Source organism: Dromiciops gliroides, chromosome 1 (assembly GCF_019393635.1).
Source record: "Dromiciops gliroides isolate mDroGli1 chromosome 1, mDroGli1.pri, whole genome shotgun sequence".
Lineage (NCBI taxonomy): Eukaryota > Metazoa > Chordata > Mammalia > Microbiotheria > Microbiotheriidae > Dromiciops > Dromiciops gliroides.
The window spans coordinates 309,632,924-309,655,286 of record NC_057861.1 but is presented as its reverse complement, the minus strand read 5'-3'; the positions used below and the strand labels follow the sequence as shown (position 1 = coordinate 309,655,286).

Below are 22,363 nucleotides of genomic sequence, written 5' to 3'. Positions count from 1 at the left end.
TATTTTCTCTTTCTCTCACCTTCTTCAACCCACCATGGAAGGTGAAGGAAGAGAAAATAGGTTTCCTGTTTGGACGTGGCATGGGGGGGGGGGCTCACAGTCAGGGAGGGGAGAGAAAAACAAAATCCTTGAAACAAATATGTATAGTCAAGCAAAACAAATTCTCTCATTGTCCATGTACAAAAAACATATACCTCAATCTACATGTAGAATACTTCATCATCAGTTCTCTGGAACTGTGGTTGGCCTTAGGATACATGAGAGTTCGAATTTGTAAGTCTTTCAAAATTCTTTGTCTTTACAATGTTTTGATTGCATAAATTATTCTCCTTATTGTGCTCACTTTATTATATATCAATTAATATAGGTCTCCTCAGGTTTTCCTGCTATCATCCCTTTCATCATCTCTTATGGCACAATAATAATCCATTACAGTTATTTAACCATTATTTGTTTAGCCATTCTCCCAATTGTTGAACACCCCTTTAATTTTCCATTCTTTGCCACCACAAAAATTACCAGAAATATGGTACCTTTTCCTCTTTCTTTGGGATATAGGCCTAGTAGTAGTATCACTAAGGCCAAAGGGTGTTTGCTGTTTAGTAACTTTTGGGGGCATAGTTCCAAATTTCTTTCTTGATTGGATGAACCAATTCATGGCTCTGTCAGCAATGAATTAATGTTTTTTGCAGCACTCTCAATATTTGCCATTTTCCTTTTCTACTGAAGTTGTACTCTAATGGGTATGATTTGGAACCTCAGAATTGCTTTAATTTGCATTTCTCTCTATGTTAGTGATGTGGAAGCATTTTTTTCCCTATATGGCTATTGGTAGCTTAGATTTCATCATTAGAAAACTGCTTGTCCATGTCATGTAAATACTTACTAATTGGGGAATGGCTCTTCTGTTTACAAATTTGAATCAGTCATGCACACACACACACACTCACACATACACACATAAAATGGAAATGAGACTCTTCTCAGAGAAGTTTGATGCTTTCTGATTCCCTTCTAATTTTAGCTGCATTGGTTTTACATGCGTAAAATCTTTTTAACTTCATGTAATGAAAATTGTCCATCTTATCTTCTGTGATCCTCTTTATCCTTTGGTCATGAATGGTTCTCCTACTCATAGATTTGAAAGAAAATTTCTTCCTTTATCCTCAGACTTGTTTATATAAGAATCACTAGGGAAAAGGAGTGAAAGTTGCAAAGAACCAAATTTAGGCTTGGTCTCAAAAACTTGCAAACAATTAGAGCTGTCTAAAAGGACAATAGTCCTCCTCAGAAGGTAGTGAGGTCTCCCTCATTGGAGGTTTTCCGGAATAGTCTGGATGATCATTTATTGGGGATAGTGGAGATTCACCCTGAGTATGTGTAGGACTAGGTGGTCACTGAGGTCCCTTCTAATTCTAAAATATTCTGCCAAGGTAGTGATGGAAAGACAAATGAGATCTTGGGCTGCACTAAAAAATATACATTCCCCTCTAGTTCTCTGGTATATTATCCTGGTCAGACCACAGAGAAAGTATTGGTTCAGTTCTGGGTTCCACATTTTAGAAAGGACCCTGAAAAACTGGAGGTTATCCAAAGGATGATGATCAGAATGATGAATGGAATTGAGATCAAGCTATATAATGATCTCTTGAAGGAACTAGCAATATTTAATATCAGCTCGGAAAAGAGGAGACTTGTAGAGGAAATATTATACCTGTTTTCAACTATGTGCAGGACTGTCATATGGAAGAGGCTTGACACTTCTGTTTGGCGGTAGAGGCCTGCACTAGAAGTCTAGGTAGAAATTGTAAAGAGACATATTTAAATAACATTATAAGTAAAGCTTCTTAACAATTAGAGTAACTTGAAAGTGAAACGATTTGCCTTAGGAGTTAGTTATATGCTTTGGGAAACTCAGTAAATGGTTGGACACAAAAGTATTGATAATTGGTTTGATGGAGTAACTAGGTGGTCTAATACAAAGTTTCTTAAACTGTGAGTTGCAATCCCATATGGGGTCAATTAACTGAATTGGGGGGTTGCAAAAATTTGGCAACATTAAAAGGTTATATATACCTATTTTATATACCTATATACCCAGGGTCATGTAAAAATTTCTCAGACAAAAAGGGGTCATGAGTGGAAAAAATTTAAGAAGTACAATTTGGTCACTATAAGACTTCATTTCAAATCCTGACTCAGACCCTTACTAACTATGTCACCCTGGACAAGTTACTCAGCCTCTTTGTGCCTCAGTTTCTTCATCTGTAAAATAAGGATATTGGACTTGATAGCCTCTAAGGTTTCTTCTGGCTCTAAATCTATGGTCCATGCCAACTTGGAAGAACCTTTCCAGTAGAGTGCCACCAGAGTCTATTTGTCCCTGGGTTAACTTTTTTTTTTCAGTGACTTGGAAGAAGGCATACACACACACATACACATATATGAAGGATGATCATGTGGAAAAGTAATGGTTAATTACTTGTTCTGTTTGGACTCAGGTGGTAGAACAAACAGTAATGGGTAGACTAGATGGAAGGAAAACTTCCTAATAGAAATATCCAAAGGTGCAATAGACATCTTTGGGAGGCAACTGGATCATTTTCATTGGAGGTCTTCAAAGAAAGGTTGGATTATTACCAGTCATAGATGAGGAGTCATATTCTCAGTTCTGATATTCTGACTTTCCTTCCAATAATTTAATCAGTGATTCTCTAGTGACTCTCCTCGAATGGGAATTCTTTGAGAAAAATCTGTATGATTATTTTTCAATAGAACTGTTCTATCCTAGTGGTACCTAAAATTCTTAGTACCAACTCTTCTTCAAGTAGCCTTTCTTTTCACATTCCTTTAATCACAACAGCATCATTAATTCCCTTGCATAAGCTTCTCAACATTCTCCAGTTCCTGTGAACTTGTCAAGGGACTGTAGTTTTTGAGATTAATTTTTCTTTTTTTTTATTTTTGTCAGTATTTATACAACAGTTTAGTTTTTTAGTAGCAATCAAGGCATTCATGCTTTTTTCAACAGCAATTTCATATAGTGAAAAGGAAGCCCAAGACCTTGGACGTCACATATGGGCTTCAATTTCCCTATATATAAAATGTAGCTCTAAATTCTTATTTATTGTTCTGTTGCCATTTTTGCCTTATTTGTAATTGACGAGTTAAAGCTATTATCCAAGAGATTTCTTGAGGTGAGAGGGGGAAGGGAAATCCCCACTCACAAACAAAAAAAGATCTCTACTATCTTCTGATACTGAAGTTACTCATATTCGTTTGCACCGATTTTCCAGCTGTCACCCTAGGCTAGAGCCTGCATCATGCTCTTGAATCCTCAATTAGTCAGTTAGGTAGCTGGGCCATTTCGGTAATGGATGGCGTGAGGCCTTAGGGAAGGGATGAGTGCTTATGTGGTGTGGGCCTTCGGTTGAAGTCAACTAAAAATGGTTAGACCGGAGGTTTCGGTCTCCCTCGTGGGGACTTTAACCCCAGCTTGGCCCCAGAGGGACTTCCCAGTTAGAAGAAAGGTATTAGCTTGTACTTTTCAGGGTTATCATCCGTTTCCTCTTAGAGCAGGTGGGCGGGCTGGAGCAAGCGCATGCGCAAGCGTACACCCCCACTGGTGACAGGCTGATTGGTCCCGTCCTTCCGCGCAGACGCCGCGCGCGCGCGAAGGCAGTAAAGGGGCAGGGCCTATGAGCCCGCGGTTTCCCGGGGCGACGGGGGCGGAGGCGGCAGGAAGCCCGAGCTGCGGTTGGCCGCCGCGGTATGGACACGCTGAGGGTGGAGCCGGAGGAAGAGGAGGAAGAGGAGGACGAGGACGAGGAAGAAGAGGACGAGGAGGAAGACACCATGGACCCTCCGCTCTTGGGGGCGGCAGGAGGCTCCCAGAGTGCCACGGAGCCCGAGGAGGCCGCCCGCCTCACTCCGTGTAAATGAAATGAGAGCGGCTGCAGGGAGAGGGGGAAGGGCCTCGGCCGGCTCTGAAGCCGGAGGAGAGAGAGAGGAGGAGGAGGCGGGGAGGGGGAGGACGGGGAAAGGCCCCGCCCAAGTGGCGGAGTCCCTGGGAAGGACTCCACCTGGGAGGACCCAGGGTCTGGGACTGCGACCCACATTCCGGTTCTGGTTCTAGTCTTTTCCTGGAGTCCCCCCGGCCCCGAGGAGGGCAGGAGTGTGCCCCAGAGGCTGCCGGAATGTCCGGTGTAACCGAGAGTTGAAAGGTTAAGGGTCAATGCCTTCCCCCCCCCTCCACGTGCTAGGCAAGCAAGGGCAAGTTAACAAAAACATTTTTTTAAACTGTCGTTAAAAAGAGAAAGAAAGAAGACTGAGACATAAAAGGGCCTCCCACCAAGTTCAAGGTTTGAAAAGCTGTGAAATCCCGCCCAATGGCAAGCCCTCCCATCCCCTTACACTCAGGAGTTGGTCTATTGCCAGCATGGCTATGGGAAGGAATGGATAAGATGGGTTGAACTGGTAGAAACTTAGGGAGGGGCCGTGCTCGTTCCAGTGTACTCTCCCAGGCCCCTGGGGAGGTCCCTCTCCCAGCCAACTTTACCCCACCCCGTGCTTCCTTCACAAAGCCAGAAGGGCCTGTGCATAGTAAAGATCTGGCTCTGTTGTGGCTTGGGGTAGGCCAAAATGAGCCTTATCCGAAGAGCAGGTGCAACCTCGCCTAGGTTCTTATCACTCCAATGCCTAAGAGCTTTCAGCGTGACAAGTCTAGTAATAGAGATGTTCAACTCTTTAAACCACACAAGCTTTTGTTTCCCCGCCATTTGGGGTTCTGATGTTACCACGTGGGCCAAATAAAGTGAAGTTTGTAAAAATCATAGGTTCACTTGGTTCCTTGGAGATTATTGTTTGGATCGCTTTCCATTCCTTCCAAGAGGATATTTATTTTTTACTGTTAATGTCTAGGTGGTAGTTAACCCGCTTTTTCATTATTGGGTAACATCAAATTGATTTTTTTTTCAGAATTAAGCAATTATGCAGAGAAATAGAAAATATATAAATGTCAAGTAAAAAGGTTTGGTTTTTTTTCTTCTATTTTTTTTAATCCATCAGGGTATTTGAAATTCTGTAATTTAGCTGCTTTGGCTGATAGGATAAGTCGGGGAAAGATGAAAAACTTTTATGCCCGACAGACCCATTTTTGTCATTTACCATGGTTTACTACTTCCCCACCATGTTAGCATAGGGTAAGGAGTCTGAAAATATTTTGCATTTCTTTGCATGTGGTGCAGCAGTTCATGGCCAAGTTGTGCCGGCAGGAAGTGCTTCCTACAGAGTCATAGTGCACGTGGATCTGGATTGCTTTTATGCACAAGTAGAAATGATCTCTCATCCAGAATTAAAAGGCAAACCTTTAGGTATTTCTGGACTTATATATTTTCTTTCCCGTTTTTATATTTAAGGATTAAACAAATCTGTTAGAATTGCTTTTTTTTTTGGTATTGTGTTTCATTCCATTTTATTCAGTTCAGTATTATAAAACTTTAAAAGTGGTTTTTGTACAAAACAGTAATGAGGGGAAATAGATGTTATAATCATTTTATAAATGGATCATCTGAAGCAAAGACAGCAAGAAATTTAGATGAGTATATGCACTTGTCAGTGATCTTAGGACCCCTTTTTACTCTTAAAAGAATTGAGGATCCCAAAGAGCTTTTCTGTGGGTTATATCAGTCAGTATTTACTGTTATAGAAATTTAAATATCTAAGTACAATTATGAAAATAGTTTTGACCTTGTGGATCCCCATAAGAATACCTCCAAAATTCACAGAACCTCACTTTGAGGAACTGATCTTTAAACATTTTGTCTCAGATGCAATGTGAAAGTTCACCAGGAAGGCAAAAAACTCTGCAGGAGGAGTTGGAAGTTTTGTGAAAGATAGAGGCAATGCAAAACCATTCATTTCTGTTGGAGAATTGAGTTTCTTGGGGGGAAAGGGAATACATTTTTATATAACACTACGATGTCCCAGGCACTGGGGTAAGTGCTTTATAAATCTTTCATTTGGCCCTCACAACTACACTGGAAAGTGGTTATTATTATTATCCCCATTTTACAGTGGAGAAAACTGGCAGGCAAAAATTAAATGATTTGCCATGGGTTACATAGCTAATAAGTTCCTGAGGCTACATTTGAATTCAGGTTTTCCTGAACTCAGGCACAGAATTCTACTGTGCCACCAGCTGCCTCTTGTATTTCAACCTAATTGTTACTTAATATTTGAATAGAATTTGCTGGATTTTGAACACTTCACTTTACTCCTAGAAGATATTTAATAAATATTTGTTAAATTTATGAATGAGAATGAGTTCTTCACACTGGAACTTATGGAATTCCATAAGCATACTCTATAACATACTTTAGGCAACTGTAAAATTCCATTTTAAACTATATTTAAAGTGCACGTTAAATTATAAAGCAATTGTTTTATATTTTTCTTGTGGTCCTTAAGGAAATTGTTTTAAATGAGAGTTCATAAGAACTGTATAGTGAACTTTTTGGGGGGGGGGAGGCAATGGGGGTTAAGTGACTTGCCCAGGGTCACACAGCTACTAAGTGTTAAGTGTCTGAGGTCGGATTTGAACTCAGGTTCTCCTGAATCCAGGGCCAGTGCTCTATCCACTGCGCCACCTAGCTGCCCCTATAGTGAACTTTTGAAGCTGAAGAGTGACTAGTCATTACTCTTGGTGAAAATAAAAGAATTAAATGTTTTGCTTTAAATTGCTGTGCTTTATATTACTGTAATCTTTTGTAAATTGCTACCTAGGCAAAGTATCTTGTTTTTATCATTAGAAATTTAGGAATAATTTAGCTCTAATTATCTTCTACAATATAATTTATTTCTGAAGATGGTGCCCTGGCTGAAATATTTAATGTAAAATTTGTGTAGCCTTCAAAAATTAGTAAAACTAAGTTAATATGTTATGCTGCTAATAATTTCTTCTCACCTTTTGCTTCCCCTTGGCCTGTAACTCTTCTTGAATGCTTTACCTTTGTTGTGCAGTCCAACAAAGAAGCCAGTTTGGTAATCAGGATTAGGGGGGGTATCCCTAATAATTATGACAAGCTATTACTTGAAATAGAACACTCCCTTTATTCAGTGTCAAAATGTTCAGAAGATAAAAGTGAATTTTTACTAGCAGCAGCTAGCAATTAATTTTGTTTGACAGTTCTTCCAGTTCTGAAAATTTTTAATGGAGCATAACCTGTGATTATTAGTTAAGAGTAAAGTTAATTCCATCTCTGAACATCTGAGAAAATATTAGAAATCTTTTATTCAAATTTCACCAAAGAAAAAAAAACACAGAAAAAGCTGGCTTTTGGTCACCGGCTGTTAAGAACACCCCCCCCAAATTACCCTTCTAACATCAACTATTAGTGTTTCATGATTTATATTATAATGCACGTGAGTATGGTGCCCTTTCTAACATTATAGTCAGTATCTCATAATATCTAAAGGGAGGCAGTATAGTGAAATGGGTAGAGAGCTGTCTTTGAAGTCAGGAAAACTTACCTCTAAAAGGTAGGGGCTGTGTGATTCTGAACAAGTCACTACACTTCTCAGTGATAAGACAACCTTGGTTATGAGAGAAAAGGTGCAGACCTACATGGTAGAGGTAGTTTTTTCATCTTTGTGTTTTTATACTAATGAAATGACAGATCCACTTCCTGTCCCTCTCTAATCCTTGGTAACATCTACAGAATTTTAACTGACTCAAGCTCCAATTTTTCTCTGAAACAAAACACCCAAAGATTGGGATTAAACTACTAAGAATTCACTTTAAACATATAATATAGAGTATTAGAAATGTATGTTGAAATAGAGTATGTTGAAATGTTTTGATACCTTAAAAACCATTATGAGTAGGTGATAGATTGCGATACTAGTGTTTCTGCTTCTTACAACTTCATTAATGAAAAGAGGTAATAGTTCTAAATTGAGCTTGGAGATTTTTGTTACCAAAATGTCTTGCATTATAATGTGTGACAAAACATATAATGTGGTGTTTTTTTCATAATTTTAACAGGTGATTACCTTCCATCTTGCTGGATTTTCATCTCATACTGTTTTCCCCATAGGTGTTCAGCAAAAATATTTGGTTGTCACCTGTAACTATGAGGCCAGGAAACTTGGAGTTAAAAAACTGATGTCTGTGAGAGATGCAAAAGAAAAGTGTCCACAGCTGGTGCTCGTTAATGGAGAAGACCTGACACGCTATAGAGAAATGTCATATAAGGTTACAGGTACAATTTATAGAGGATTGTTCTTCAAATACCATTGTAAAATGGTATTATTTAATTTCATTTATATATAAATATGTATGTGTATATATACATATGTATATGTATACATGTGTGTATATAACTATACATATATATATATAGGTTCATGGTAGATCATGCTAGCTTTGTGTATAAAGAGGTTATATAATATGTTGGAGATAATGCTGACTGGGATTAAATGTGATAGGAATTTTGTCAGTGATTCTAAATGAGATTTTCCTTACTGGTATTTTACAAATATTAGTAGAGAAATGCCAAATAAAACAACTTAAAATAGAAACAATAAATTTAGAGCTATGTATTTTGAGTTTTAAATAAAATAAATGTGGCATTTTAAACATATATTTTTTAAATTAACAATAAAATAGTATGTACTATGTTACAGACAATACTTAAAACATCCTGCAAATGGTGATTAACTTCACTGATTTTTGAAAACCATTGAAATAAAATAAAATAAAATAAGTATCTATTTCAGAGGATTTAAAATTTATACTAAATCTAATTTAATGCAGCCAAAACCACCACATAATTAAAATTGAGCTGGCAGTATTTTAGTCATTGAAGAGAGAGAATGAAAAGCTGAAGGCCAAACCAGTTGGAACAAAAAGCTACCATATTTATTCATGTTTTCATAGCTCACATTTTGAAAAGAAAATATTTTCCTTATATAATGTTTCTATCTTCCATTCTTCTGCTTTTAAAAAAGTTTGACTTTGAAATAGTAGCTTCAGAGGCTTTCAAAATAAAGAAGTTTGTAATTGCCAGGATAGACTGAGGTAGCACCCATTGTTTGGAGAAAGCAAATGAATGCTCACTTCTTCATGCCTTCATGTCTGCCAGCTATTTTTCTCTCTTTTCCATCTCTCTTCTCCCTTACCCTGAGCTGCTGGCATACTAGGGTAGCTTCAGCCTTTTAAAGAGGTAGTTTGAAACAAAATCCATCATTCTGAGAAAATAGAGATAAAAGGCAAGACCTTATGTGGATAGTTATCATGAACAGCTTCTGATCCATTCCAGGGTGTAGGAAGATATCACTTGGGTACTGAGTTTGAGAATGTAAGGAATTTCCCATATTCATCCATTCACGAAATATTTACTGGAGTCCTACTATGTATTGTAAAGAAGCTACATGGGGAAATAGGAATTTAAGTGAGTCTATACTCAGACAAAAAACAACAAAAAAAGATGTATTCTCTGCTGCTGTTTAGACTTCATTCTTTATATATAAAGTCTTGTTCCTTACCTTGTCGTTTATAGATTGACTTTTTTTTATGGTAAAAGGCAAATATATTCAGGTAAAAGGAAAAAACTGCCCCCAAAGGCCCTAGGGTTATACAGGGATAACTATATTCATATAATATAACTATATTACTTTTTGGTAACCATAACCATCAGGAACACAATAGACAATGTGGAATTAAGTGAAAGTGAAAAAATAGCTGCATCAAAATCCATGCATTTGGTTATCTGCTATTCTCAGGCCTTTACCCAGACAATTGTATATTAAAAAAATACATAAAGGTTAGAAGGTTGGAGGATACATTCAGTGGTGTAGTCTTGTAGGAAGAGGTGACCCTTTCCCTTGAGAAACCCCTTTTCTTTTCTTTTCTTTTCTTTTTTAGTGAGGCAATCAGGGTTAAGTGACTCACCCAGGGTCACACAGCTAGTAAGTGTGTCTGAGGCCAGATTTGGACTCAGGTACTTCTGACTCCAGGGCTGGTGCTCTATCCACTGCACCACCTAACTGCCCAGAGAAACCCCTTTTCTTGTGCCACTGATCTCCCTGGGATCTGGACCCTTAATTATTCTATGTCTCTCTCTGTCTCACCTTTCTTTTCTCCATATCCATTGCCTCATTCCTTGCTTCCTGCAAACATGTCCATATATTAAAAAAAAAAAACCAACAACACCAAAAAAAAACCACTTTGCAAACTTTAAAGTGCCATAGAAATGTTAGTTGTTGTCATCAGTGGCATCATCACCATCATCATCCTTAAAAAACAAAACAACAAAAAACCCTTTCACTTGATCCTATTATCTTCCTGTGTTTCTCCTAACTTTCCTGATTTCTTCAAGGCACCACTCAAATCCCATCTTCTACAGGAAGTGTTTCCTGTCCTTCCCTACTTGCTAGTGTCTTCCCTCTGAAATTACCTTCCATGTATATTGTATATGTCTTATATATACATAGTTATTTGCATTTCTCCCCCATTAGAATAGAACTCCTTGAGAGCAGAAATTTTGTTTTTGCTTTTCTTTGTGTTCCCAAGGTTGAACATGGTGCCTGACACATATTAGACATTTAATGCTTGTATTGACTCCTTGACCACCAAACTCTTATCAGTGTACTCAAGCAAAAGTTATCATAAAGGAACTTGGATGATATAAAGGGAACACACTAGTAGACTGCCCAATTAGAGTCTAAAAATCAAGAGAGAAGATGCTTATTTTTCTTTATGGATCCCTGAAAATTAGGGTATCTAATAATGAGAATCCTAGCTGGAGAATCATCTCTCTTTTGGGGCCTTCCAAATGCAAAGGGCTCAAAAATTATATCCAATAGAGCTTATATACAACAGCCTCTCTGGGGCTACAGGGTCACAGAATGGGACCTCAGTGGCCATCTAGTAGTAAAAACCACACATGAAAGGAATATTCACTATAACATCCCAGCAAGTGGCCATCCAACTTTTGCTTGAAGATCTTTGAGGAGAGGGAACCCAATAATTCAAAATGATTACTCACATATGGGATCCTGTAAGGTCTTTCTACCCTTCATGGAGTTCAGGTGAAGTTTCCCTAAGATCTGGCTCTGCTTGTTAGTGCCTTTCTGGAGTCTATGACTGACACATTCTCCACCCTGAAGGGTCACTCTCCCTGAAGCTATCTCTGTCCTAAGGTTACTGTCTTTCTGAATAGCCATTTCCACTGCTATCAACCATTATCAGCCCCATGGTTTCTTCTACTGCCACCATTCAATTCTGATGGGCCCTCTGGATCTCCCAAATTTACAACCTCATTGCCTATACAGGTACATCTTGGAAGATCGAAGAAGAATAAACACAAGCAAAAGTGTCCATGCGATCAAAGATGCCATGTCTGGAAGGGGAGCAGGGACACGACCCCTTTCCATCCCCACTCTCAGGTGTTGTTCAGAGTAATGTTAAAGCCATCAGGGAAAGAGAATGAGAAAAGTGCTAATCACTCCTCTTTTATGCTCATCTACCTCAGCAACCTCTGAGTCAAAAGTTCTTTAAGCTCTGTAGCTAATGAGAACACTCTTTATCATCACGTAGTGCCAGCCTTTGAGTTATCCACGGGGTAGCTGGGACTGAAACCCGGCAAGAAATAGCTCCATACTTCAAGAACTGGTCCTTACAGACCAGCCCACCTATGCTATAAGGACATTTGACAGTTTACAAAATGTTTTTCCTTTCAACAACCATGTGAGGAAGATTATACAAATATCATATTAGGGAGATTAAATTATATATACAATTATATTTAATACTTTTACATTATAATTATTATATAAATATATTTTTAAAAATTATATATAATCACTTTCATTTCTGAATATATCTTCCCATCTACTCAGCAAGCTATCCCCAGTAAGAATGATTTTAAAAGACTAAAAAAGGCATTTTAGCAATACCAACAAACACATGAACTGTGTCTTACAGTAGATACAATATATGTGTATATATATATATGCACACATATACATGTCAATGTGTGTATATATACACATGTACATGTGTGTATATACACATATGTGTACACACACATATATGCCCCCATAGTTCTCTACCTCTGTGAGTGAGGAGTGTAGTTTCTATCATCATGATTCTTCATATAGGAAATGGCCAGAAATCAAGTGATTTTCCCCATGGTAGTACACCTAGTAATGAACTGAGGTTTTAACATTTACAGGTTCTTGATTCCTTGGACCAAAGATCTTGAAACTTGAAAGAAAAATCTTAAATGAAAATATATCACTTTTTGATGGCTTATGAATTAGCTTCTTTTCCCCTCTCTGTTTCTTCTTATAATTATGTATCTTCATTTAAAATATTTTATTCTCAGTAATGGTTGCTGAAAGCAAAAATGTTAGGAATTCTAGATTATAATCTTTTCATCTAGGTGGTCACTTCTTTACTGAGTGAGAGTTGGATTTTCAAAGATTGATGAAGGTTGCTAAGTATAATGTTGGAGTAGGATCTAGATGTTCTTCTATCTTTTCTCCAGACCTTCCCCCTCCCATTTCAGAGTAAAACATGGGTTTTGGGGAGGGGAAGATTATACAAATGGCATTTTTCACTGAAGTAGTAATTTACAAAATAGAATCTTTGTGATGTGAAGAAATTAAAAATACATGAGCACAATTTCCCAATTTTGAGAGTGGCTTATATACTTAGCAGTGGACTTTAGATTTTAAAATTATTCTTACACAATTTTCATGATATAGAATCAGGGAATAGATTATTACTCTTATAATGGACTTAGGATATCAGCTTTGTGGTATGATATAGTCTTGATGTTGGATACAGGAAAATCTGGGTTTAAATATGGTCTTTGACACTTACTATGCATGTATTACCCAAAGGAAGTCACTGTTTCTCAGGCAATTCCTAGGACTTAACCTAGTAAATTATAGATAGATTATGATTTGTATTTGGCAGAGAGAGTTTTGTTACATTAAGGGAATCACTGATCCTTCAGATATCAGATATGCTTTTTAGCATTGACCTGTTTAAAACAAAAGTTATTCCCTGATTAATGTTTTTATTGCAAATCTATACTTATTTGTTTTGTTTTAACCAGGGCATGCACCTTGATGTTGTATCTAATTGTAAACTTCTAGTGGGCATATTCTCTTCTAAAAATATATGTACATTTAGATATAAACAACTATCTTTTGTTAATAAAGGTGACTTTGGTGATATTGGGAGCCAGTTTTTTGTTCTTATATTGTTATTTTTAGATCGGATTCTCTGTTTTACATTATAAGTTTGACTCAGTTGTCAGAAATAAACTTTGTAGAGACATAAGCCAGCAAAAGAGGCCCATTTTTTGGCCAGAAATACCTTTAATCTCACCTTACAAAAAGAAAAGTTCTCTAGGTGAATTGAAATAGATCATCATAATCATTAAGTTCTCTTGTCAGCTTTATGAAAGTGTTTTTCCCAGTATCATCAAAGTTGGAATCCATAAAATATGAAGTATTTTTAGTGTTTGCCTGATGAAGTAGTAATATGAGTAGAAAGAAATAACCTTTTGAATTTTTTAGATGCTTGAACACAAAGAGCCTAGGAGTTGTCCCATTGGCACAGGCTAACAATTTATCTTTCTACTGTCCAACAGTTTCTAATGTAGGATGACTTAGGGAAGAGTGACAATTCCTGTTCAGTGCATTTGATTGTGCAATCTTGTGTTTATACACTGAGTCCCAAGGAGCAATGAGTTTTCATCTTAATGTATCAGATCTGACAGTTCTTTTGGCTTAATCATTTTGATGTGCAGTAAAACTTGACTAACTGGAATGCTTGAATAATGGTCTATTTTGTTTACTCAGTTTTTCAGTAGCTCAGGACTAACTAGAAAATCCTTTTCAACTACTATTGAAAATCTTTTCTAAAATGTATTTATTTACTTGCCTGATTTGGTAAATAAAACTTAATTTTTCTTTGTTAATGTGAGACTTTTTGATACCTTAATCTTATCATTTTAATGTAGATTGAGTTAAATATGTTCTGACCTTAAGATCTAGTGTATCCTTAAAATTACATTTATTACTAAATCCCTGGAGTAAACTTTATTTTATTGGCAGTTTTTAAAAAATCCTCAAAATTAGTTAGTCCTTGCATAACTCAAGTTTTACTACATTTTGAAACTTAACTCACTTATTTTCATTATGCATCATTCTGTTCAGACTATTTTAAAATTGTGTAATTAAAATATATATGATTTTAACTGATTTTAGTTATAATTTCAGTTTACATATGCACTTTTTATTTCCCTTTAGAGTTATTGGAGGAATTCAGTCCAGTTGTTGAAAGATTGGGATTTGATGAAAATTTTGTGGATATAACCCAGACAGTTGAGAAGAGACTGCATCAGCTACAAAGTGATGACTATTCTGTAGTGGCTGTCTCTGGTCATGTTTACAATAATCAGTGTGAGTTTATTTTCCCCCATGAGAGTATTTTGTAACTTGTTACTTTCCTATTAAGAGTATTTTATAAATTGTTACTTTGTTATACTATGCTCTTTGTAGTTAAGGTAACCCATACACTAGAGAATCTTTCTGGGGTATTTAATCCCTATGTTAAAAATTGCAAAACTCACAAATATTACTGAAATATGGAATAGTCATTACAGCTAGGCATGCACTCCTACCACTGTTCTTTTCTATACTGTTTTCAGAAGTTACACACTGCTTCTCTGTCCCAGTTTCAAAAGAGTTAATGTGCTAACATCCTTTCCTTCAAGGGAGTTCTTTTTCATTTCCCTTCACTGTATCATTCCCATACCGGGCCTGACTAAAGGCAGAATTTTCTTTTTTTTTTTCTTTCATTTGTTTATTTAAAGTTTTGAGTTCCAAATTCTATGCCTCTCTCATTCCCTCACTCCCTATTCTCCCCCCTCCCCAACGTTGCAAGCAATCAGTATAGGTTATACATGTGCAATTATGTAAAACATTACCATATTAGTCATTTTACATAAAAAGACTCAAGTAAAAAAAAAAAGAAAGCGCAAAATAGCATACTTCAATCTGTGTTCAGAAAGGCAGAATTTTCAAAATAGATTAAGTATGTCTTTGGTTTCCTTCTATTTTCCTTTTTGGGGCCTTCTCCAGTCTCTTAATACCACCCCCTCTTCTCTAGATATCTGATCTTTCATGTTTCTTTATGGTTGCTCAAAGTCCCACATTATAAGAGTAGTTAATTTCAACCTGCCTTCCCTGCAGGAAAATGATAGGTGTCTTTAAGCATTCAAAGTATTTTCATATCACACTTTTTTGAGAATGACCTCAGAGGACAGAATTAGGAGCAAAGGATTGAAGACGCAAAGTGAATTTGATTCCATATAAGAAGAAAATAGCTATCCAATCTATAGTGGGCTGCCTCAGGAAATGGGTTTGCCATTAGTAGGGTTCTTTACAAAGAACATGTATGACTCTTTTTTTCTTTTTAATAAAAGTATTTTATTGTTTTCCAGTTACATGGAGAGATGGTTTTCAACATTTGTTTTTATAGGATTTCCAATTTCAAATTTTTCTCCCTCCCTCCCCTCCCCTTCCACAAGACATCAAGAAATCTGGTATAGGTTATATATGTATAATAATATTAAAGATATTTCCGCATTAATCATGTTATAAGAGAAGAATCATAGCAAAAAGGAAAAACCTCAAAAGGGAAAAAACAACAGCACCAAAAACAAAAGAAATAGTATGGTTCAATCAGCATCCATATTCACAGTTCTTTTTTTTTTCCTGGATTTGGAGAACCTTTTCCATCATGAGTCTTTTGGAACTTTCTTGTACTGTTGTATTGGTGAGAAGTATATAGTCTATCACAGTTGATCAACACATAATGTTGATGATACTGTGTACAATGTCCTTCTGGTTCTGCTCATCTCACTCATCATCAGTTCATGCAAGTCCTTCCAGATTTCTCTGAACTCCTCCTGCTCATTGTTTCTTACAGCACAATAGAATTCCATTACATTCATATACTACAACTTGTTCAGCCATTCCCCAATTGATGGGCAGCCCCATAATTTCCAATTCCTTGCCACCACAAAAAGAACAGCTATAAATATTTTTGTACATGTGGGTCCTTTTCCCTTTTTAATGCTTTCTTTGGAAAAAAGACCCAAAAGTGGTATTGCTGGGTCAAAGGGTATGCACAGCTTTATAGCCCTTTGGGCATAATTCCAAATTGCTCTCCAGAATGGTTGAATCAGTTCACAGCTCCACCAATAATGCATTAGTGTTCCAATTTTCCCACAGCTTCTCCAACATTTATTATTTTCCTTTTTTGTCATATTAACCAATCTGATAGGTGTCAGGTGGTACCTCAGAGTTGTTTTAATTTGCATCTCTCTAATCAGTAGTGATTTAGAGCATTTTTTTATATGGCAATAGATAGCTTTGATTTCTTCATCAGAAAACTGCCGAACATTTATGACTCTTGAGGTACTCTCCAACTCTGATGTTATGTGAAACTTCCTTTGTTCTTGTTACTATATGTTAATATAGTTCCAAATTGTATTAGATTTTTCTGGAAGTAATTCACATTGTTTACAGTGGCTTAGTAGACAGCTAAAAGCCCTAGATATTTTACTTACAAACTGGTGCTAAACATAGTATTTCCCATCCTGTTTTTGAACCCAAGAGCAAGATTTTACATCTTGTTATTTTTGTTTTTTTGGTGCGGCAATGGGGGTTAAGTGACTTGCCCAGGGTCACACAGCTAGTAAGTGTCAAGTGTCTGAGGCCAGATTTGAACCCAGGTACTCCTGAATCCAGGGTCGGTGCTTTATCTACTGCGCCACCTAGCTGCCCCCACATCTTGTTATTTTAATCACTTTTATATCTTAGTTGACTTTCCATCTTGTTAGTTTACCACTTCTGAATTGTTGCAATCTTTCTTAATCTTGATATTTGTTATTCCTAGCTTTCTGTTATCTATAGCTGGTGCAGCATGGGGAGAGAGGGAAGGAGACAGTTTAGAACTTAAAAAGTAACAAAAAGTAAATAAAATTAAATTTAAAAATATACAAATGGGGGCAGGTAGGTGGCACAGTGGATAAAGCACTGGCCCTGGATTCAGGAGGACTGAGTTCAAATGCAGCCTCAGACACTTGACACTTCCTAGCTGTATGACCTTGGGCAAATCACTTAAACCTCATTGCCCCACCACAGAAAAGAAAAGAAAAGGAAATATATAAATGATTGTTGATTAAAATGTCTTCCTATGAAAACCTTCTATGAAAATGTATATGTTATACAAATAGCTGTAGCCTTATGCTTTTTCTATATAAAATAATTTTTAAAACTGTTATTCTTGGGGCAGCTAGATGGCGCAGTGGTTAAAGCGCCGGCCCTGGATTCAGGAGTACCTGAGTTCAAATCTGGCCTCAGACACTTGACACTTACTAGCTGTGTGACCCTGGGCAAGTCACTTAACCCCCATTGCCTACAAAACAAACAAACAAACAAAACTTATTCTTGATAATTTGAAATACTATAATTATCATTTAAAATATGTATTGTGACAAAATTAGCATATGCATTCAATGATGCATTTTTTTGGTAGGTCAAGGTCAATTCATTCATCTAAGTATTTTGTTGTTGTTCAGTTGTATCTGCCTCTTCTTCATTCCATGGACCATAGTTGTCCATGGGGTTTTCTTGGCAAAGATACTGGAGTGGTTTGCCATTTTCTTCTCTAATGAATTAAGGCAAACAGAAGTTAAGTGACTTGCCCAGGGTTACATAACTAGTTAAGTGTCTGAGGCTGGATTTGAATTCAGGTCTTCCTGACTCCAGGCACAGTGCTCTGTCCTCTGCCTCTTATACCTAGCTCTGAATCTACCTGAGTATCAGCCTGCCCTGTCAGCATCAGAATCCTAACCACCCCCCCCAAACCCTTCTCCCCAGCATGGGGAGACAATTAGCTCTAATAGAAGGGCCAGGTCAGACAAAATAAGAATATTTATTAATTTTTTCCACAAGGTTACACTTCATCATCATCATATTGTGTATTTTATTCCTGAAACCTAGATTATATGTGCAGTTCTTCTGATCTGCAGGTAGTTATCAAAAAACTACTTAAGTTTGATATTACTTATTGTTAGTGAACCCATGGTAGCCCTGCTTTCTTTTTTAAATGCCAACAATTCATCTGTATGATACATTCTCAAATTTTGCTGCTGACATCAACCTATAGTTTCAAGACCCCATTTTTTCCTTATTCAAAATAGTTGCTTATCATCTGGCTTATCATCTTCTTCCATAATTCAAAAATTACTAACAATTGTTCTGGAATCACTTCTGAAAGATCTTTTAATCATTAGGATATTTTATTTCTGTACCTGGAGATTTGAATTTAAATGCCTAGGTGGCCTCTTACTCAACTTTATGTTTCAGTTACCTTTGAGCCATATCTGTTTTACCTTTTCCTATTTTTTGGAGAAACAGAAACAAAATAGTCAAGTAATTCTGCTTTCTTCTTGATGAAGGGAAATCTCACCCTTAAAGAAGACCTAGAACTTCCTTGTTAGTTGTCTGAAACACCATTAGCTCCTAAAAAGCTAATTTAAAAATTATTTTTAGCATTTTATACAAGGCTAAGTTCATTTAGGGCTTTAACCTTTTGACAGTAACTTTATAGGGCCATGCCAGTTTATAGTATTTCTCCTTGGTTTATGTAGCCCTCATATTCTTACAAATTTGACTAAAGTTCCCTATATATTTGAAACATAAGACCTTTATCTAAGAAACTGTAAAATTTCTTCCCCAATTTTTTTACTTCATTCTAATCTTGGCTATGTTGGTTTTATATGTACAAAACCTTTTTATTGTAATCAGAATTATCTATTTTCCATCCCATCATGCTTTCTATTTGTTCTTCATAAATTCTACTCTTATCTATGTCTAAGTAATAATGTTTCAATTTCTCTGAATTTGTTTATATCATCTCCTTTTATTTCTAAGTCATGTATCCATTTTGACCGTACCTTTGTAAATGGTGTAAGATATTGGTCTATACTATCAAGAACAATCCTTGTCATGAGACTTGTATGAAAACTAGGTTTATTATAAGAGAAGTGAACATGCATGTGGAACCTAAAGGATTCACAATCCTTACTCTGAAGTTTGTATATTTATGATAGTATGACAAAAGAAGGAGGAAAAAAAGAGGAAGGGGCATAGTATAGTAGCAAAAAGGTACAGTAACCCCTTCCAAAGCAGGGCAATGGCAAAAGCTTCATTCTTTTCCCTTAGGAACTGCTAGACTATGAAGATAGGAGGGTCCCCTTATCTGCAAAGGACCCCAGCTGCATAAGCATTATCCCAGCCTGGCACAGACTGGGTGGTGCCTGTCTTGCCTCCCAAGGTCACAGGAAGTCTAGCTTGGAGTGTGACAATTATTTGTGTCAGCTTAGGGGGAGCTTTGTCCTTGACACATTCAGGGCCTCCTGCATACTCCGAGGACAGTGTTTCTGGAAAATATGGCAACTTAGAAAGACAAGGGGATCCCTTAACAGTGCTTAACAATACCTGGTTTCTGTCAGGCTGCTTTCCAGTTTTCCCAACAATTTTTACCCAGTAGTGAATTCTTATTCCCAAAGCTTAAATCTTTACATTTGTCAAGCACAATCATAATTTACTGCTATGTATTTTATGTTTACTCTTTCATACTGATCCACCTTTCTTTTTCTTAACTAATACCAGATAGGCATGATAATTACTGCCTATAACACAGTTTAAGATCTGATACTGATAAATTCTTCCTTTACATTTTCCCCCTTTAATTCCTTTGATATTCTTTCTTTTTTTCTTTCTTTTTTTTGGGGACAATGGGGGTTGTGACTTGCCAGGGTCACACAGCTACTAAGTGTCAAGTGTCTGAGCTCGGATTTGAACTCAGGTCCTCCTAAATCCAGGGCCGGTACTTTATCCACTGCGCCACCTAGCTGCACCTGCTCCTTTGATATTCTTGACCTTTTGTTCTTCCTTATAAATTTTGTTATTTTTTTCCAGCTCATTAAAATAATTTTTGGTAATTTTAGGTAGAATTGTCATTTTTATTACATTGACTCTGCCCACCCATGAACAACTAATATTTATTTGTGTAAAAAGTGTTTTATAATTATGTTCATGTAGTTCCTTGGTTTGTTTTGACAGATACATTCCTGTGTATTGTATTCTGTCCATGGTTATTTTAAACATTTTTTTTAAGTGAGGCAATTGGGGTTAAGTGACTTGCCCAGGGTCACACAGCTAGTAAGTGTTAAGTGTCTGAAGCCGGCTTTGAACTCAGGTACTCCTGACTGTAGGGCTAGTGCTCTATCCACTACTGCACCACCTAGCTGCCCCCCCCATGGTTATTTTAAATGGGTATCTCTTGCTATCTCTTCCTGCAGGATTTTGTAGGATATAGAAGTGTTAAAGATTTATTTGGATTTGTTTTATATCCTACTATATTGCTAAAATTATTATTTCAACTAACTCTTTAGTTGAATCTCTAGGATTTTCCAAGTATATCATCATATTTTCTGCAAAAAGAGATAGTTTTATTACCTGATTGCCCATTCTGATTCCTTAAATTTCTTTTTCTTCTCTTAGACTGCTATTCCTAACATTTCTAATACAGTATTAAATAAAATTGGTGATAATAGACATCCTTGTTTCACCACCTGATCTTATTAGGAAGGCTTCTAGCTTATCCCCATTACAAATAATGCTTGCTTCAATCTACAGGTAGATTCCATAGTTCTAGATGCAGATTGAACCATACTATTTCTATTTTTTGCGGGGGAGGGGGTTGAGGTTTTTCCTTTTTGCTCTGATTCTTCTTATACAGCATGACTAATGCAGAAATATGTTTAATGTGATTGTACATATACAACATATCAGATTGCTTGCTGTCTTGGGGGGAGGAGAGAGGTCGGGGAGGGAGGGAGAAAAATTTGAAACTAGTAATCTTATAAAAACAAATGTTGAAAACTTTCTCTACATGTAACTGGAAAATAATAAAATACTTTTATGAACAAAACAAAAAACAAATAATGCTTATGATTTTAGGTAGATGCTTATTATTAAGGAAAATTCCTTTTATACCTATGCTTTCAAGTATTTTTAATAGGAATGAATATTATATTTTGTCAAAAGTTTTTTCTGCATCTACCGATATCATATGATTTTTGTTACTTTTATTATTAATATAATCAATTATGTTAATAGTTTTCCTTATGTTAAACCATCCCTTCATTAATCTGTTATATATTATTGTAATCTCCTAGCCAGTATTTTATTTACCATTTTTGCATCCATATTCATTAGTGAAATTGATCTATAATTTTCTTTCTCTGTTTTTGTTCTTTCTGGGTTAGGTATCAGCACTATATTTGTTTCATAAAAGGAACTTAGTAGGACTCCTTCTTTGCCTATTATTCCAGATAATTTATTTAATATTGGAATCAGTTAATCTTTAAATGTTTGGTAGAATTCACTTGTAAATCTATTTGCTCTTGATGATTTTTTTCTTAGGAAGCTCATTTATGGTCTGTTTAGTTTCTTTTTTCTAAAACATGTTTATTTGAATATTCTGTTTCCCCTTCTGTTAACCTAGACAGTTAATATTTTTGTAAGTATTTTCCATTTCACTAAAATTGTTAAATTTATTGGCATATAACTAGGCAAAAAACTCCTAATAATTGCTTTAATTTCATCTTCATCAGTGATATATTTATCCTTTTCATTTTTGATACTAAATATTTAGTTTTCTTCTCTTTTTTATATCATATTAACCATTTGTTTATGATTTATTGAACATACACAGAATATATTAACAATGTTATAGCTGCTTGAAATGAGATGATAGTATCACTATTTGACTTATAACAACCCTGTGAGCAACAAAGACAAAAAGACCGTGTGACCATATGAGGGAAAAAAGTATAGACTCAATGAGGGAGATGGCTTCCCATCCCCTTTCTGACTGTTTATTTAACATTTAACCATTTATGTTGTTTTTATAGCTGTAAATCTAAATGACATTTTGCATGTGAGATTACTCATTGGATCTCAGATTGCGGCAGAGATGAGAGAAGCCATTTTTAATCAGCTGGGTCTCACAGGCTGCGCTGGAGTGGCTTCTAATAAACTGCTGTCCAAATTGGTTTCTGGTACCTTTAAACCAAATCAACAAACAGTTTTAATGCCTGAAAGTTGTCAAGATCTCATTCGTAGTTTGGACCACATAAAGCAAATGCCTGGTAAGAAAGATGGATTTTTTTAGAGGTATTTACTTTATTTGTATTTTATT

The 22,363-nt window shown here is 36.3% G+C and overlaps 1 protein-coding gene across 9 annotated transcripts in view; it reads left to right on the top strand.

The window, feature by feature from the left end:
* The first annotated feature begins 3,724 nt into the window (after positions 1-3,724).
* The window catches only part of POLI (DNA polymerase iota), a 114,105-nt gene continuing 95,466 nt past the window's right edge, over positions 3,725-22,363 (top strand). For 8 of the 9 annotated variants that reach the window (XR_006354203.1, XR_006354202.1, XM_043978763.1 and 5 more), the window contains exons 1-5: positions 3,725-3,934; positions 5,247-5,372; positions 8,097-8,261; positions 14,329-14,481; positions 22,077-22,313. Coding sequence is in view for 7 of the 9 variants with exons in the window: in XM_043978763.1 (XP_043834698.1) it covers positions 3,772-3,934; positions 5,247-5,372; positions 8,097-8,261; positions 14,329-14,481; positions 22,077-22,313 (844 nt within the window). In the remaining 2 variants the exon portion in view is untranslated. The remainder of the gene's footprint in view (positions 3,935-5,246; positions 5,373-8,096; positions 8,262-14,328; positions 14,482-22,076; positions 22,314-22,363) is intronic. The other variant, XM_043978757.1, reaches the window with a different exon arrangement.